Source organism: Cryptomeria japonica, chromosome 1 (genome assembly GCF_030272615.1).
Source record: "Cryptomeria japonica chromosome 1, Sugi_1.0, whole genome shotgun sequence".
NCBI classification, from domain to species: Eukaryota; Viridiplantae; Streptophyta; class Pinopsida; order Cupressales; family Cupressaceae; genus Cryptomeria; species Cryptomeria japonica.
This window is the reverse complement of record NC_081405.1, coordinates 613,174,721-613,188,639: the sequence shown is the minus strand read 5'-3', so window position 1 is coordinate 613,188,639 and position 13,919 is coordinate 613,174,721. Positions and strand designations below refer to the sequence as shown.

At 36.7% G+C, this 13,919-nt stretch overlaps 1 protein-coding gene across 2 annotated transcripts in view; it reads left to right on the top strand.

Annotated features, from left to right (window-relative positions):
- Positions 1-12,073, top strand: part of LOC131049414 (DNA (cytosine-5)-methyltransferase DRM2) — a 101,902-nt gene extending 89,829 nt beyond the window's left edge. For both annotated transcript variants that reach the window (XM_057983468.2, XM_057983469.2), the window contains exons 7-8: positions 6,666-6,775; positions 10,753-12,073. In XM_057983468.2, the coding sequence (XP_057839451.2) occupies positions 6,666-6,775; positions 10,753-11,970 (1,328 nt within the window). In that variant the 3' untranslated portion in view covers positions 11,971-12,073. The remainder of the gene's footprint in view (positions 1-6,665; positions 6,776-10,752) is intronic.
- The last annotated feature ends 1,846 nt before the right edge of the window (positions 12,074-13,919 follow it).

Genomic DNA, 13,919 nt, shown 5'->3' with positions numbered 1-13,919 from the left:
TTGGTGAGATTGATGGATCTTGATATCCTGGCGCCTCCACAGGGCCATTTGTTGATTCGGGCGAGAATATTTGATTACCTTGTGGTGGCATGTAGTCTTTGAACTCAGGTGGAAATCTGAAATCCTCTATATGATTAAAGCTTGATCATATCTTGGTGTTAGGACTAACTCATATCCCGTCGTTGGAGGATTCTCAGGGACTTCAAAATTCTTCATCTCCCTTCTAAAGATATCAGCAGCTACTTGGAATTCACGACATTGTAGCTCAGAGTGCTGATCAGTATTGTGGAGTCTGCACCAATGTGACAAGGCAACTTTTGCAAGGAAAAATTTGTCTACTGGTCGGTTGTCTGAGGGTTGTGGATTATCTAGCGGTGAAGGCACTCCTTCGTTGTTTGGTGTTGTATTCCACGTTCTATTGTGGAATCCTTGATTATTATATCTTCGAAAACCATGATTATTATCTTGATGTCCAGAATTGTGTTCTTGATGGTTTTCTTGGTAATTGGATGATTACTTTGATATCCTCTATTGGCACCTTGATGTGCCTGATAATTCCTTTGCATATTCTGCATCTGGTTGTTCTGATTCCTAAGGTAAGTCACCTCAGTTGACAACTTACACTTGTTCGATCAGCTCTTTCATTTCATCTTTTTCTTCTTGACACTTGGATGAAGATGTTGTATTCTGCAGATAAACTGGTTGTGGTGGCAGCACTTGTGACATCGGAGCTTGTGGATGTGGCACCAATTGATTCGCAGGAGCGGGACATAATTGGTTGTGCCAATTTGTCCTAAGTAAGCAAGTGTCCCTGCAGCAGTTGTTGGCTAACGGAGATCAATCTTGAGAGCCTCATGATAGGCAGCCTTCAAAGTATTTGGATTGTCCTGCTGAACGAACATGGAAGTAAAACAATCCGAGGCTGCATAATAGATTTGTTTGGCTGCTTCATCATTCATGTTGTATGACGTATGCAGCCTTGAATAAGCCCTTTGAAATCTATTGTTGAAGGCACTAATTGGTTCCCGTTCTTGCCTTATTACCTCAATGAACTATTGGTATATCTCTGCTGGAGAAATAGGCAATTTGTACTTTCCCAAGAATGTGTCTTTCATTTGTTGCAATGTTGTAATTGAATCTACAGGCAGATTGATATACCAATAGAATGCTTTTTCGCCTAATGAGTATGGAAATAATCTACAAGTGACATCCTCATGATGGATATCTCTATTCTAGAGAGTATCCTCAAACATCTTGATATGCTCATCAGCAGTGTGATTAATATCATTGACATGCAATTTGGAATAGATTGTTTCGGGATCTTAGGCATATCATGATAGGCAGTGAATTCCCTGAGAGGAGAAGCATTTGCTGGACGCCAAGCAGCCATTGTTTGAACTGGTTGTTGAACAACCGCTGGTGTTGGTATCTGAATAGGTCTTTGCTGATTACTTACACGAGCTGCTCCTTGCACTGGTTGCTGAGGTGGTGGAGTCTGAAACAAATGAGTTAAATCTTCCACACTCAGTGAATCTTGGCTTGTTGAAGCTTCTTTCTTCCCATGTTTTGACTTAGGAGCAAACTTCAACTCTTGCAATTTTTTTGCTCCTAGAGTGGACCTCAGAATCCTTTGATGTCTTTCTAGTGAGAAAGAGTTAATGTGATATAGCGTGTATCTTCAAATTCAGCTTCTCAACTTACTAACGACGCGGAGAAAGTGGAGCGAGTGGAAATCTTTGGTTAAGGAGCTCTCTTTCAATTGCCACTCCAATCTCTATGGCTTTCGCTCGTTCTTCTCGCAACACGAGGCAAACTTCCGTATACTGAGGTACACCTGTACTCAATTTCCAAGCAAGATAGACTAGTCCTGAGATAATATCTTCTTGATGATCATTGAATCCCAAACTAGGTTGCAGGATGGGTGGTGATCCTCTAGGCGACAACACCATCTTGGTTCATATGAATATTTCTCCTTGAACAGTTGGTTTCTTCTTTAGTGAAAGTTCTTCAGCAAGCCCTCTTTCTAGTGCCAATTTTATTGACGTGCATTTTGTGACTACACACACCAACAAAGAATAAAGATTTCCAATGGTCACTTTATCCTCCCTTGATCAAAGTTCAATTGTATGCTAAGATTGCGATAAGTTAAAACAATTGACTCCAAGGTTTCGATTATTCAATGGAAGTGAACTCAGCTTGCTTGATGTGAAATGCTGGTAATCCAAGGGGACTTACGCACACTTGAGAAGATTTTGCAATTTTGAATTTTCAAGGATGTTCTCGAATGATTTGGCTATGAAAGGCTCTTTTTTTAGGACTTTTCAATTTGAAAATATTGAATGTAAATGAGGAAGGGTTTAAGAAAAGCTACTCTAAATCTAAGAACATAGGGGACAATGATTGCTTAAGTGAAATCAATCACACTTTGTTTCACCAACTTCGTACAACTATACAAAGGTGGTGCAATCTTCAAAGTTGTGCAAGAGATTTTCGTAACACCAATGAACACCATCAAAGAACAATGCTCATCCGATGATCGAAGTTAAATTTCACATAAAATGGATTAGACTAACCTTACACTGCAAATAAAAATCATCTATTTGCAAAATGTATGATTTCACTATAAACAATATCATCAATCCCGTTCATCTAAATGCTTAAAATAAATCTACTCTAAGTGAGGAAAGTGAAACCATGCAAGCTAAGAAATAACACAAGTGTACACCATCAGAGAACAATTTATCACAGATTATCACTTCATTAGCTTATCGCAACAATTTCAAATAATCTCCCCTCAATTTGGTGCCATGATTCCAACTTGGGCACAATTCATACTATGTCTAGGCTTTTGACTTTTATTGACTTTTCCCTCCTGCCTTGGGTTTAGTGCTCATTATCCTTACCTTGGCGCAATTTGCATGCTATGGAGGATGTGTCATGGAGGAAAATTCCTCCACAACCTAGTTTTGGTGCCCATCCCTTTCTAAAGCGCTATTTTCCATGTGTGCAGGAATCTGGCTTGGAGGGTGGAATTCCTCGACAACCTAAGTCTGAAGGGCAAAACCCTAAAATAGGCAAAACAAGCTCCAGACTTTGCCAAATTCGCTCAAACGACTTGCAGACCGGGGAGACTGAAGGGACTGCTGCGAAAAGACCCAAAGAACTAAAACCACAAGACCAAGAGGACCTAAACAGTAGGGGTCCTCATTTGGAATGGGGTGATGTGTGATTAGGTCACAATAGGTATTAGGGATGGAATCCTGATCCTGCTAGCCTGTGAATCAGATTGAAGAGGAAAATGGTCATGGCACGCCTTAAGAGATATTTTGGAATGAATCTTTATGGCAAGGGTGGAGAAGAGACAACAATGGTAAATTACCGTAAATCTGAGGTTGCAGAGACTGTTGAAAGGTATGAAAAATACATGTACCAGTTGAAAAGAATGAAGCCAGGCCTTTCCTTTTCAAAATATGAAGAACTAATAAGGAAGAGTTCACAAAGGAAATGGTAAATCAAGAGTGAGAAAGATCCTGTCAACATAGGTGATGTAATTTCTTGTTGTAAGATATACATTGATCTTATCGAAAAGATTGAAGATATGCAAGAGAAAATGTCTTTCCCTTTTTTTGTGAATTTGATGGGGACAATAGAAGACTATTGTGCTTCATTACAAGAGACCATGCCTCAACCCACTATTCATGAAGAGGAAGAACAATTAAAACCATCAAAGGTGGAACTTGAGATGGTGAAGAATTCAGAAACACAAGAGGATGACAAGAAAGAAGTGATGATAGTAGAGAAGAAAGAAATATCAGAATCTCAAGATGTTGAATGGGAGTACTACTCAATGGTAGAACATAGTAATGTTCAAGCAACACCAACCCAAACTTTAGGTATGGATATAATTGCACTTTATTATGATGATTCACAGTATAGGTGAATGATTGGTCCACGCAATACTACTAGTCGTGATGTTGTAGAGATTGGGTTGTTTGAGATCGAGGGAAATAAAGTGGAGTTGCAGGTTTATTTGGAAACCCCCGTTATTCTAAATATCAATTACATAGAGGTGGGCCAGGAAACATTCAAATTTCCTTGCTCCACAAGTGATAAGATCGTTGATTGAGTTTGGAGGGGAGATATTTCTCTCAGAGCAGCGCAATGGAGTGGCGGAACAGTGACTCTGAGGATGATATGGGAACCTGGTATTTGTTTTAGGGCAGTTGATTTGGTATAGAAGTATGAATTGCTCGAGGACAAGCAACTTGGGATGGGAGGACTAATGTCCCTGGTTGGCCAGCACCAATATTTTAATTAAATAACTGAAAGGGCTGACTAGGGTAAATTAGCAAATAAATAGTAAATAAAATTAGTAATAAATGTTAAATAATAAATAATTTGCATGGCCAACTGGGCGTACCTACCCTAACATGTCAAAGGTGGTTTTGTTTTCCTGGAGCTGACTTGAGTGGGAAATTGATACATATACAGGTAGCTCCCTTGGACAAGGCATGGGAGTTTATTCTGAAAACAATAGCCAAAGACAGTAGGTGCGAGGGTAGCGGTACAACTACAGAAAGGAGATAGCAGTCCATAACCATTCCCACTAGTTATTCACGACAGTCGTAGGTGAAGAAGTTTGGCAGGGAGTTGACACCACTCCAAGGCACCAATATTGTCATCCAACTAGGCGCCAGGCACACCAACCAGCATCAGCAAATGGTTACCTGACCTGGAGCAATCTGAGGATTACAGTTTGCTGGAATCAATTTCAATCAACTACAGGTCACAAGTATCCAAGTATGACATAAGTCTTGAATATTATTTGTTTTGGCCCCATATAATTTCAGGTTGTCTGATAGAACAGACTGTTATTTAATCATACTGTCAATAATATATATATATATATATATCTCCTCTGTGAGTTTACATTCCAGAAGTGTTATTCAAGATGCTTGTGTTGAATAGAAAATTATTAACTATTTCTGCACATTCTGTTCTGATGTATTTCATGAGGTTCTGACCAATGAATAAATCCGCCAATAAATCTTAAGTTTTCCTATATTTGTCATTTGATATCTGTGCATATAATTTTGGGAAAATTTGAGTGGAATCTTTCATAACCTCATTAGGAAATTAGGAATTAGTTGAAATGTTTGAAAATCACTGTCTCAAGGTTGGTTGCTCATGTACTGTGAGAGCATGGAAGGCGGTCCACCCTTCCATCCCTCAAGTCACCTTGTTCAAGCCCAAGAGCATGGAAGGCCGGTCTTCCATTCCACCTCTTGGACCACGGGTATGGAAAGTTAGCTGTCCATTCCATCCGAGGATAGCGTACTTGATGGGATTTCAAGCCCAAGGGCACATTAAGCCCCTTGGCCTGCGAGCATAGCATTTATCTCAGGGTGGCGTACTTGGTTCTTGTGAACTCTGAAGGCTGGCCGTCCTTCCTATGTGCAATCCATTTCTCTAAATTCAAAATAGATTATTAAACAAATCCCTTACAACCTATAATATATAGGAACATTTAGATACTTACAAAGATCATTAATTGATGCCAATATTACTATAGCGTGGACATAAAATATTCCTATAATTCCATTATATTCATAGATTTATCTTTGATCTAATCTGCTACAATAATTTATTTATATTCTGTTCTTACTCAATTCTGATCTTTAATTCTTTTCTTTGCTTATTTTCTTGATCAATCGATGCCCCTTTCAAATGAGGCTTCTTCTCTTTTATAATCCTCAAGTGAGAGGGTCACATCCCTTGATAATGAAGAGATGCCCCTCTTCTTATGCACCCGCTACCTGCTGCTTTTTCATTAACACCCACTGCCCTTAATAAATGCCGATCAAGGTAATGATAAATCCCATTCGGCTCCCTTTGAGAGATCACTACCCTTAATCTAGTTGGCCTGCCTGAAATAATCATTGGCAATATTTATTACTTTATTTTGGGTCGGCCCCTACATCCCTTAATAACCTAGGTTTATTTTTTTAAAGCTGCGGTTTGCTAGGGTGTTTTCTGTGTTCTATTTCTATCACCTTCTCTTATGGCGAGGGGCATGACATTTAGACTAGTTAGAATGCAGATATTTGCAGATGCCTTCTATATGCTAAATGGGTAATGGCATTAGAAAGAGTGAACTTAAGAAGGTAAAGTCAATAAATGTATCTCTCATACAATCATACTTGATTTTTCAGTTATGAGAGGCCAGATCTGTTAAATCTGTACCAAAAAATCCTCATTTATGGAATATCAGTCAGAAACCAGATGTTATTATAGGTTTCATATTGGCAAAATTTTAAAATAGGCATAATAGCTTAAGTGGTGAGCGATGGAGTGATTTATGTTTATCAACTAGTTTACTGTAATTGAAAAAAGACGTTTTCCCTAAAATTTTACAGTTTGACCCTAATGTAGTGATCACTCAATTTCCATTTGTGCATTTGAGAATACATATCTTGTCCTTATTTTAGTTTAATCTAATGTTACTATTCCTTTCCCTCTCAGAAGTTTCTTGTATTTTGTTTCAATTTTTGGGTCTGGGGAGGACATTTTTGTTCGAGTCACAGGTTTCTTCAATCTGTTTTTAATGGTGGTTTTGCGTGTATACGTGATATTGAGTCAAAAATTTATTACCTTTTTGGTTGCAGGGATTGATACTCCTATAGATGAATTGGTTGACTTCATAGACGCTCATTTATGTGGGAAAGAAAGCAACAAATATGCGAAAGATGCAGTTGTTGCAAACCATCAGGTTAAGGTGTGTACAGATAGCTTTCTGGCATGCATGCTCACAAAAAGAATAATTAAATAATATCATGAATGCACAATTAATTATCTATAGATTGTCATGAAAGGATTATATCTGATATATGTTTCTAGTGGATAGTGTTATTGATAAGTATTCAATACATAAGCTAGGTTTCTTATATGCATGCGGGCATGACAAGGAACAGAATATAGCTGGGAATATACCTTTCAAAATTGATATATTGTTAAGGATGCCATTGCCTTTGATGTTGTTTTTACTTGAAGCTTATTGGACAACATCGATGCAAGAGTTTTAACTTCCAATGTTCAATTGCATTCACGATCACAAATGTCAGTTCTAGATGCTAACAGAATTAAATACATTCTTTTTTAATAATAGCATAGTATTTAACATGAAATTAAATGTTTATTTCCATGCCAGTTTCAATTAAAAGAAGCTCATTTATTTAAATATTAGTGGGACATTTAGATGAATAGATTATGCCCTTATAAAATAATGCACTCTTGCTTCTATTTTGCAATACTCAAATGACCAAGATGTGTCAGTATTATCTTAGATGTTAAAATATTTTGTTTCCTATCAGGGATACATTTCATGTTCTGTAATGTAATATGACGGTTAAAAATGTCAAACTTGCACCTGAATATTGGATAGTTGCCAAAGCTATAACTTTCTCGCTGAACTAGTTTTAAGTTGCAGAAGATAATTCTTCCTTTAGTATTTTGCTTTCACCATCATTTCCAAAGATACATTATCATATAATCTCCAACTTCCACAGCAGGGTTTTCCTTAAGCCATTTGTTATTGTCTCAGAAACCTTGTCCCTGCAGATACTCCTTTTGCAACTTGGGCATTATTTTGCTGCAAAGTCAGTCATTCGATTACACAATGAACTAGAAAGTGCTATACTCTAAATAATATGTTTAATTTTGTCTCACTTACTCTCTCCGCAGGAACAGAAAATATCATAAACAGGAGGCATCTCTGCTGATTTATGTAAATACATATACAGGATTATCATTGAGTGTAATTAATCCTGGGTTAAAATAGATCATAAGAAACCAAGACAATGATCCAGTGTACACCATTCATATCAACTAAAAATTAAGTACAATTAATCAACAAGACTATGAGCTTTGCGAGGTACATACTGATAGAGTCATGCATATGCAGCCTCACCATTGACCTCTATGTTGTTCTATCTTAGGTCTTTCAAGGTCTGATAGAGGACCTTTCCCTCGCAATAAAATTGATGGTGGTGGCTAAATATGTAATAAATGCTATACCAAGATTTTTCCACCTCCAATCCCCCTCCATGGTAGCATCTATCAAGTTCGAATTTTTTCTTTGAGGATTCTTATGGAAGAAATTAGAAAACATTGAGGGGACAAAGATTTATGCTCGGAATTTCTTATTTATGTACCTTGGCCAAAGATAAAAGTAGGATTTAATATTACTAACATAAGAACACATGTCCCTAGCAGGGAATGATAAAAGGGGAAGCACTTTGGAAACCTCTTGTGTAGAATTAAAATGGTCTCTCATTTTGTAGTTATTAGAGGCTCCTACAATCTTAGTCTCTTGGAGTAAGTTTATTCAAGATAAGCAGCTCATGTGTGCTTTAAAAAATACAAGCTTGGCAGCTGGTCTCTAGCCAATTGCACCTGGCACAGGACTGACCATCTATGTGTGATACTCAGTTTCAAAACTTTTCCAGACTTTCCTCTCATCGACAGGTCATTTGAGTGATCTCCTAGTTGGCAAGGAAGAGATTATTAAGAGTTTTTGAACCTTCTAGGGAACTGGGAATAAAAAACAAAATATATGGAAACATTAAGTAGTGTTGAATTGAGATCTAAGATATGCATGGGAAGACATGCCCATCTATTTATCTCTTTGCCCTTCAATTCCAGTAGAAATACTTGTTTAAACTACAAGTCAATCAGAGATTATTGATGGAATAATATCTGTTATTATGAAATAAAGCAGCTATGCAACAAAATTCAACATAAATTGTCTAATTTACTTTTATTGAACCAAATTAGGATGAATTGTATTTGAGGAATGATGGTTTGCTTGTTTCCAAAGTATAGAGAAGTTTGGTTCCTCTTCCAAATGCAAAATTTTGAATTTTCTAAATTATCTTGAAGAGTTCTTCACTAGATTATCTCTGCAGCTACAAATTGCTTGGCTATAACTATGGTGTATCAGTATTGTTGATATTTTGACTGGATGCTTAATTTTTTACTTATCAGGCGGCTTTTTTTATATGCAAGTTATACAAGATTGTTTGATGGCTGACCTGAATAGAAAAGGTCTATAATCAGGAGTTGTGATCGTTTTTAAGAATTGAGCATACCTATGTGCTAGGCACAGTGGTGACATAAAGGGATTCTTAGATTGAGTTGTACAAATCCCATTTTTCAGATAAAAAATATCACAATTTGATATGCCTGGATTGCTTTGAGAATACCATCTCTGCGTTGACCCCTATCCATTGTAGTGGTTGGGGGCATTGCTCTTATTCTCTAGATTAGATTCCTTATTGCAACTTTTTGATCTCTTTCTTGACTTTTTCCCCAGTTACCCTGGGAATGTGTCCCCTATGTTTTTTGACCCCATCCCCCACCAGAAACGTTTCAGGGATGCATGGATAGGGTAGGGAAGTTCCTCCCACCATTCACTAGGCTTAGAAAAAAATAGGAAACATCCCCAGTACGGGATATGAAAACTAGAAATGCCAGGGGATGACCAGCTGTCCCATACAGCCCAGCACTCTAAAAAACATAATTTAAGAAAAAAAAATTAGTATACTCAATTCTGATTTCTTTATAGACAACCTGATTCTGCAGTTTATACTCTTGAGGACCTGTTAAAGAAAATTCAAGCAAAACCACCCGTATTTTATTTGCCATAATAAAGAGCAAGTAACTGCTAAGTTGGTGGCAAGCAAACAAGATCAATAAAACAGATAGTAGGTCACCTTCAAAGCACTAGTGGAGCTGCTACCAGAGCATGTGTTTTACTTTTAACCTTTCCATACGAAAATTATTGATGCAGTTGCATTTCAAGGTAGAAGATATACATAATACATGAATGTAGAAAATGGAACATACAGCAACTTTCTGATTATTGGAAAGCAGAATATATCTGAATATGAGAGAAAAACAAATGTCAACCTTTGCGAATGATTTCAATGGGTTTCTTGTTCATTCTGTGATAATAGTTTTATAGCAGTTTTTTGACTTATGTTAAATGTTTCTTCTTTACTGTTAATTGCATGTTATGAAGACAGCCACATGGTTGTTTTCTACGTTGCAGCTGCTACCCTCTCTGTAAGGACTCAAAATCAACATGGAGACTGAATAAATCTTGGTAAATCTGGAAGTTACATAATTATAGAAAGTAGTAAATATATAAATGAATATATATACACATTGAACATGAAAGCAATGAAATTTTGTTAATTTGTGTATTGACTAATGTTACGTAGTAAGATTCTATAATGTATAGATGAATGGCCTTTATTATAAATATTTGAAAATTTTTCAATTTTTAAAAATTATCCCTCCCACTTTTTCTAACAGCCGCCTGCTAAAACTGTCTGCCAAAATATTTATCCTGGAAACATGCCCCCCACCCTGTCATCCCTGTCCTGAGACTTGGTGTAACATAACTTTTTCCTTTTTCACTAAATTAATTTAATTTTTATTGTCTCCGTTCATTCATAATGCAGAAAGCATTGCATGAGTTCTACTTTTAAAAATTACAAAAAACATTTTTAATTTATTTGATTGTGATTCTTATTTGAAAAAAAGATTATCAATGATGTTTCCTTTCTCCAAGAAATGGATCTAGGATCTTTCCGTCAAATAATATGTAACATCTAATGACTAAATCTTTTCTTTACATATGCTTATTTTATTTAATCATCTGAGCCTAAATTATAATTTATATCTGTGCAGAAGCAGAAGACGCAAGCTGAAGAGTCGTGTGGAAGTAAATTTCGTAAAAGAAAGCAAGCAGGCGTTATCTTGAATGACATGGAAACAAGCTCATCAGCGGCCCAGAAGAGAGCAATTGGAGAAAAGCAGAGGAAAGTGTTAAAGGGTGATGTGGTCTCTAATTTATGTCCGGAGGGACTAACTGGTTTTGGAGTTCCTGGGAAACCTATTGGGCAGCGCTTGGAGGAAATCAATGTGTTCATGCAAGGGCCGCCGTTTTTCTATTATGAAAATGATGCTTTTGCATCAAAGGATATTTGGAAGACAATATCCGAAAATTTCTATGGTGTGGAACCAGAGGTGGTGGATTCGAAGTACTTTTCAGCTTCGAGAAGACCAAGAGGTTATGTACACAATCTCCCAATAGAAGGGCGATTTCAAGCATTACCTCTCCCCCCCATGACTATTCAGGAAGCACTTCCTCAGACAAAGGACTATTGGCCTACATGGGATCAGAGAAAAAAATTGAATTGCATAGACTCTAGACGATGTGGTAGTGTCATTCGTGAAGAACTCTGTACTATAATTGAAAATTCACGAGGGAAACTGCAAGATGGTCAACAAAAATACATACTTGAAAAGTGCGAAGAATGGAACTTGGTTTGGGTGGGGCCAGGTCAGGTGGCTCCTCTAGAGGTTGACGAGATAGAGATTATATTAGGATTTGAAAAAGATCACACTCGTGGAACTTCTTGTGCGACTGATCGCTTGCACTGTTTGGGTAATGCATTCCAAATAGATACAGTTGCATACCACTTATCTGTTTTGAAAGCATTATATCCTGATGGCATTAAAGTTCTTTCTCTGTTTTCTGGTATTGGTGGAGCAGAGGTTGCTTTGCATAGACTTGGGATACATTTAAGTTGTGTTGTATCTGTGGAAATATGTGAAAAGAACAGGCTTGTCCTTAATAGCTGGTGGACAAAAACCCAACAGACAGGTAGTTTGATTCAGAAGGAAGATGTCCAAGATTTGAATACAGAAGTACTGGAGCACTTAGTAGACACTGTAGGAGGTTTTGATCTTATCATTGGTGGTTTCACTTGTAACAACTTACCTGGCAAGAATAGTAGGGATGATTTAGAGACAAAAAGCTCTATTTTCTATGAGTTTCCTCGCATTGTGAATGAAGTGAGGGAAATAATGCACTCAAAAGCCTCGGCTAACAATTTTTCTTGATCTTGTGTAGGTTCATTTTTATAAGTAACTCAAGTTCAATAGACAATTTGAAAAATTGAAAAGGGTTTTAACCAGAAATTATATGCACAGTGTTTCTCTACTGATTTCAAATTCTCAATACAAAAGACTACATACACTAACTGAAAAAAGTGAAACTTATTCATTTTTAATCTAGTTTTATAGAGGTATACAATCAGAAAATACTGTTTTCTTTTAATGAGAGATCAATTTCAGTCTTTCTTCTAACTTTTTTGAACATCGACTCTAAAGTGGTTTGTCGTGGAAGCCTTTCTCAAAAATGTTTCTCGTCTTTATTTACATATGGTTTTTATTTTTAATAATAATTTAACAGGGACTTCCGTGGGCTTAGAAAATATGCATTCGTTTTTATAATGATACAGAATCACCATATTTGTTGTTTGCAACTACGTGAATTTCCTTAGGACTTTTTAAAGATTGAGTATGGGGAATCGTAGATGGTTAAGGGAAACCCTTTTCTTAGCTCGAAGTTCTGTTACACCAGCATCTGATGTTATTTCGGGATCAGCTTCCAGGCAGAGCCCCAGACTCCAACCTGGGCCAGCAATGGTAAATTCCTGCCAATCTACTACTAACCACAGCTCTCCAATAACCAGTTGGATATGGCAAACCCTTTTTGCCAGGTACACAGAGGTGACAGTATTGGACTTCTAGGGTTCATGGAAGGGAATGGGCTTTACATAACGGTGTCCCCCGCTCTTGTTTGTGGTTGAAGCAAACCCCAGATCCGGTGTGACTGCATCTATCCTGGGTGCAATCACTGCAGTAACATACACCTGTGGTGCCAGCTTGGAGAGACTCCTTCATGGTCAGGTTTTGAATCCGGGTATTTAATGAACAGGTGCAACCGTCTTAAGTGTGGAGTGTAATCAATTCAATCAAAATTCAAGGAACTTCACAATGAGCTATTTGAGGAGACAAGATTTGAAAAAACATTTGGTTTGTTTGCTCAAGATTCATAATAAAAAAGTGGACATCAGAAAAAATACTCATGATATCTTAAGACTGCCAAACTCGTGGACGTCATTTTTTGGCCTTTTACCGACCCCCCCAAAAAAAGATAGAACTTTTAACTTCCAGGAGGGCTACAAAATAGCCTGCTGATAATAGAGAAACAAAATACCTTGAAACTTTTCCACTGTCAATAAATTCAGACAAATAAATTAGCTTATTAGCTAAAGCAGTTAGTCATAGACTATGCTTAACCATTCCTATTGTCTTGAAAACAGGGCATATGAAATTTGCATCACTTAGGCATCCATCACAAGGTGAACGTAAACGTATGATCGAAGAACTTAAATTCTTCTTAAAAGCCAGCTTACTAGAAAGTTTTTTTCCTTTTGTGAATATAACGGTAAACCATCCAAAGATAATGACCTTTAACAGGAACTAAAATGTTTAGATAGTTTTGGACAATTATATATGGAAGGAAACAATTACCTTACTAGCACCTGCATTGTAAGGAGGAACAATGGTAAAGTAAAAGACAGTATCTGATTTACAAATGTAATTTATAAAAAATAATATTTAAAATTAGGTGCATTAGCAGTACAATAAACTTGTGTGCTGATCAACGTATATTTGATGTACAAAATATATTTGTATCATACATTTGATTATAATCTTTTGATGGGTTATTTTTGGTAGACTTTTGGATTTGTTCGATTTTAATTATCATTTATCGTTATTACTTTTGGTTAAGCTTTAATATTTGGTACATGAGTTTGTTATGTTATATTTGTTTGTAATTCTTTTTGTTCCTTTGCATGGAAACAATTGTTTTAAACTAAAATAATAAATTTTTGGTTATTATTATTATAAAGTTGTTAAGTGTAAACAATAAGAAGTTAATGTATCTTAAAGAATTTGAATGAAGTAAAAAACATATAGGTTGGATAAGAAGGGCAATC